We start from the raw sequence: 4,850 nt of genomic DNA on the forward strand, positions 1-4,850 counted from the left end.
ATATTGCGAGCCCTGTATCTGATTGAGGAATCACTCATCTTTGGAAAAGAGAGTTTATTACAGAGAAATGTCTCTTTCCAAAATAAAAGCTATACTATCCGCTTCTTCTGGGCTATATTCTCAGCAGCATAAGGAGAATCATGTGCTAACAGCTGTCTAAATGACTCGGCTAAAGTTAGTAGCATGCTTGTTGTTTTTGTCTTTGCACTAGGATGATGTCGGCGTAAATGTGCAGTCATATTCGTTGTGTTCCCACTAGTGCTTTCAGGTTAATCTCGTTGAAATGACCTTAACGCCACAACACGGCAAATCTCCGTTAACGAGCTACCGCCGATCGCTCCGTGCATGGGGCTAGACGGCCAACACGTTAACGAGCTAACTGCGCTAACACACTAGTTCACACCAATGTAATTGAGCATTGCATGGCACATTCAACATATTGTTTTACTTTAGTCCATGACTCGCTTACCTTCAGGGTCATACGTCACATGAAAACCAAAATAATTCCAAACGCCAGATCTGAATGAGAGTGGGGGAGGTCCATGTTAAAAGGAGAGCTTAACTTCTGTCTCGCTAGCTTGCCCTGCGCTCTTCCTTCTGACGATGCTGTCTGTGTTGAGCGCTCAGTGGATCTGCGCTCGACAGTGCAGCCTAGGCGGAGTAGTCGAACGCAGATTCACTGAGCGCTCAACACAGACAGCATCGTCAGAAGGAAAGTTGATAAAATAAATTACAAATGTTGTATTGTTCGATACATATGCGTACCGAACCGAAAGCACTGTATCGAACGGTTCAATATCGATACGAATATCGTTGCACCCCTAATATATATATATATATATATATATATATATATATATATATATATATATATATATATTAGGGCTGCACGATATTAGGAAAACCTGCGATGTGCGATAACTGTGATCAATACTGCGATAACGATATGACTTGCGATAAAATAAATAGCAAAAAAAAAACAAAAAACAAATACATAATTTCCGTTTTACTGCACAGTTTTATTTAATGAAAGCTGCTGTATTAGCAGTGTAACAACAAAGTGCAGTCAAACATTGAAACATTGCCCCCATAAAAAAATTTCTGAGGCTTGAATTCTGAAAGACATCCTTCCCGGTCTCTATAATTAGTTTTAAATAAACATAACTTAAATTATACTGCAAATTATCTCTATGCAGTTGTTCATCATTTTACCACTCACCAAGTAGTTATGATGCAAGTCAAAACTGGAGTGGAAACTTTACTAGATTAAACTATAGGTAAGAACTTGTCTGCTGTGGGAACACACCAAAGAACAATTGTCTACCTTTGTGGTCGTACTGGCCAAGACTAATATTATCAACAATTAAGAACAATGTAGGTAGTGTATTTTTGTAATTTTTTGAAAAAAAAAAAAGGTTTCTCTATCTTGCATTCATCCTTCCTGAGTGAATGTTTTTTATGGCAAGTTCTTGTTAAGGAAAACCAACATGTTTACTCTCCAAGGTTTTAAACATGTGCGCTGACATGTTACTATGTTTCCTGATGTACTAAAAAGTCTCTCTGAAGGTGAGCTACTTGCAGGTATGCAGAGATACTTCCTTGCAAGCTTGCTTAGCTGTGGGAATGTCATTTTGTGGAGTTTCCACCATGCCAAGGGGTCTTCCTCACTGTCTATGGCCGTGGATAGCAAGTAGCTGTTAAGCTCAGCTTCAACAGCTTGTGAGAGATGCATAAAAGAGGAGGTAGGGATTGGAGCTGCCTTGAAGAAACTGCCCAGGGACTTTTTTGCCTTCTTCAGGGGACGACTGGGTGGATCATCTGTCTGGGCCTCTGGTTCAGCGGAGCTTCTCTCCTGGAACAGAAAGCAGATTATAAGAAAAGTAAACATTTTGGACTAAATATGAATTGAAAGGTTTTATATATAAGCATGCATGAATACCTTCTGTGCCACTGCTTCCATTTCTGACATCACTCTGGTCTTGATGTCTGAGACTCGATCAGTGCTGGTGTAGCTGACTTTAAATCTGGGATCCATGAAGCACGCCATGTCCATAAGTTCCTGGGTAGCTGGATTTTCATATTTAGTAATCAGGTACTCGAGGATTTTCTTCTTAATTGATTTTGTCAAATCACTGTCTTCTTCCTTCTCTGCAAGCACCGACGTCTTCATCAGATGAAGGACTGGTTTTACATATGAAACACTAACGTAGCTCTCACCAGACAGGGCATCTGTAAAGTCTTGCAGGGGGTGTAATGCCTGGTTGACAGACTCCAGTACCTCAAGATCCTGCCAAGTAGGAATCAAGTGTCTTGATTTCTTGTCTGCTGAGATGACATCAGAAATGGCCCGCTGCTGCTCCAGGACTCTCTCAATCATCTTCTGCCTGGAACCCCACCTGGTTGGGCATTCTGTGATCAGTGTGTGCTCTGGGAGGTTGAGCTTCTGCTGTGCTTTTTTCAGAGCCATCTTTGCTTTCCAGCTGTGGCAAAAATGTCCAACTAACTTTTTGCAAAGTCCAATGGCTCGGGCAATGCGGGCATCATCTTTGATAGAATTTTCTGGAGAAATAAGAGGAAACAAAAAAACTGTCATGTTTAAAACCTTTTTTTTAAAAAAAAAAAACTAATTGAAATTTATAACTAAAGTTGTCTAAAAAGGTAACATTATCCTTATCAATATCAATTTGATAATAATGTATAGCACATTTTCATTGCTAAAAAGATCTGCCTTGAATAAAACTTACCGATTGCAAGGTGCAGCCTGTGTCCAAAACACTGAAGTCTGACCCAGTTGTTTAGCTCCGTGGCTCTCACAACATTGGCACCGTTGTCTGTGGTGATGCACACTTGTCGATCTTCTTTAAGATCCCAGCTGGCTAACACCTCACGTAATACATGGGCTATATTTTCACTAGTGTGGGAGTCTGGAAAATACACAGTCTCTAGACACCGTGTTTTCAGTTCAAAGTCTTCGGTGAGGAAGTGCACTGTGAAACTCATATATGGTTCCGTTGTACGACTTGACCATAGGTCTGTAGTGCTTGCGTAGTTTTCAGCTTGGCTCAGTTCAAACATGACGGTCTTGCGGCATGTTTCATACATTTGTGGAATGGCGACATGTGAAAAGTAGTTTCGTGAGGGGATGCGGTATCTCTGGTCCACTTTATGTATCAGACTGGTGAAGCCCTCTCTGCTAACTGTATTTATAGGCATCATGTCTTTAGCCAAAAAATGTGTAATGGCCTCTGTTATTTCTTTGTACCGCTTCGACGTTTTCTCATAAGGAATTCCACTTGAAAAACTCTGATACAGAGACGGCTGTTGGACTGCTGCGCTCTTTGTCTTAACATTAGCAACCTTTGTTTGGCTAGCCCTATCTTTCTGGAACTCTTCAAACAGTTCTCTGTGGTTGTATTGAAGATGATGGTGGAGATTAGTCGTGTTTCCTCTGGTGGTTGCCACGAGTGTTCGGCAAGTTTTGCAGAGTACCTGTGTTTGGAGAACGTCGTCTTTATCAAATCCAAAGTACCTCCAAATAAGTGAGGTACTATTTTTTTTTTTAGCCACGAGTTCAGTAGCATTCTCGTCACGCGTCTCGCTCTCAGCCATTACAACTCTGACTCGTTGCTGCAGCGTTGTTCGCGCCCGACCTGCGTAGGAGGCGGGCCTCTAATCCATTTGATTGGTTAATGCCGTGAAGGGCTCTATTCGACTGGTCAAATGTGTAAATGGATTTCTTTGATTGGTAAATTCTTTACAGCACGTGTGTAAACATTTTAAGGTACCCAATTATCGCAGTTTACGCCGTCTTTTGCGATGGGCCCATCGCGCAGGCTGATATCGCGATGACAATAAATTTTCGATTTATCGTGCAGCCCTAATATATATATATAGAGAGAGAGAGAGAGAGAGAGAGAGAGAGAGAGGGAGAGAGAGAGAGAATCTTACACATATATGTGTATATATATATATGTATATATGTATATATGTGTGTATATATTATATATATATATATGTATATATATAAAACACCCAGCACGCCCCTGCGGGCGGTTTATCCTTCAAGCTCGGGTCCTCTACCAGAGGCCTGGGAGCTTGAGGGTCCTGCGCAGTATCTTAGCTGTTCCCAGGACTGCGCTCTTCTGGACAGAGATCTCCGATGTTATTCCCGGGAAAACACAAACAAAAAAAACTTGCCAAATCTTCTCTGCCAATGCTAAACAGCTTTTTCTGCTACTGACTTTTATTTTGAGCCTCTGTTGACAGTTGGATGCCTGACTATTTCCTCCTTAGCAGCACCTGTGAACATGGACCCTGCTACAACGGTAAGCTGTTGTCTGCTCGAAGCACGTCACATTTGACCGGTCTGGATAGGGCCCGTGGCATAGGGCAACTTCAAGCTGGTGTTCCAAAGCTGTTATCATGACTGATTATGCTCTTAAGAGTTTCAGAAACCTGTGTCTGAAATTGAAACATCAACATTTTTTAATATGATGTACCTACGGTATTTAATCTTTTTCCATTCAATTTTATTTATATAGTTCCAAATCACAACAGTAGTCTCTGCAAGGCAGTTAATCCTGTGGCAGATGACCTTCTGCCTGATAGACTGCAAAGACCCAAACAGGACCACTTTGATTTAAACATGACTGAACTCAGGACAAATAGATTCAAACAAAACAATGGCCAAAAATATGTAAATATAAATCTGTTTCCCTTCTTTCTCACTTCCAGCAAGAGGAATGTTTACATTTTGTCGTACAATGTTGCCAGATTTAACTGACTGCAATTAACATAGGTGGACGGATATCAGCTGAAAAGCTAAAATGGTATTAAGTCACAACACTTGC

General features: G+C 41.1%; 1 protein-coding gene across 1 annotated transcript; it reads right to left on the reverse strand.

Annotated features, from left to right (window-relative positions):
* Positions 1-892: 892 nt before the first annotated feature.
* Positions 893-3,866, reverse strand: LOC309695993 (E3 SUMO-protein ligase ZBED1-like). Its single transcript, XM_082517017.1, has 3 exons — positions 2,745-3,866; positions 1,940-2,559; positions 893-1,852 (listed from the first exon to the last, which is right to left on the reverse strand). The coding sequence occupies exons 1-3, from the start codon at positions 3,607-3,609 to the stop codon at positions 1,457-1,459; spliced, it is 1,881 nt and encodes a 626-aa protein (XP_082373143.1). The 5' UTR covers positions 3,610-3,866; the 3' UTR covers positions 893-1,456.
* Between the last annotated feature and the right edge of the window lie 984 nt (positions 3,867-4,850).

The sequence above is a fragment of the Aulonocara stuartgranti genome (assembly GCF_965226115.1).
Source record: "Aulonocara stuartgranti genome assembly, chromosome: 19".
Classification (NCBI taxonomy): domain Eukaryota; kingdom Metazoa; phylum Chordata; class Actinopteri; order Cichliformes; family Cichlidae; genus Aulonocara; species Aulonocara stuartgranti.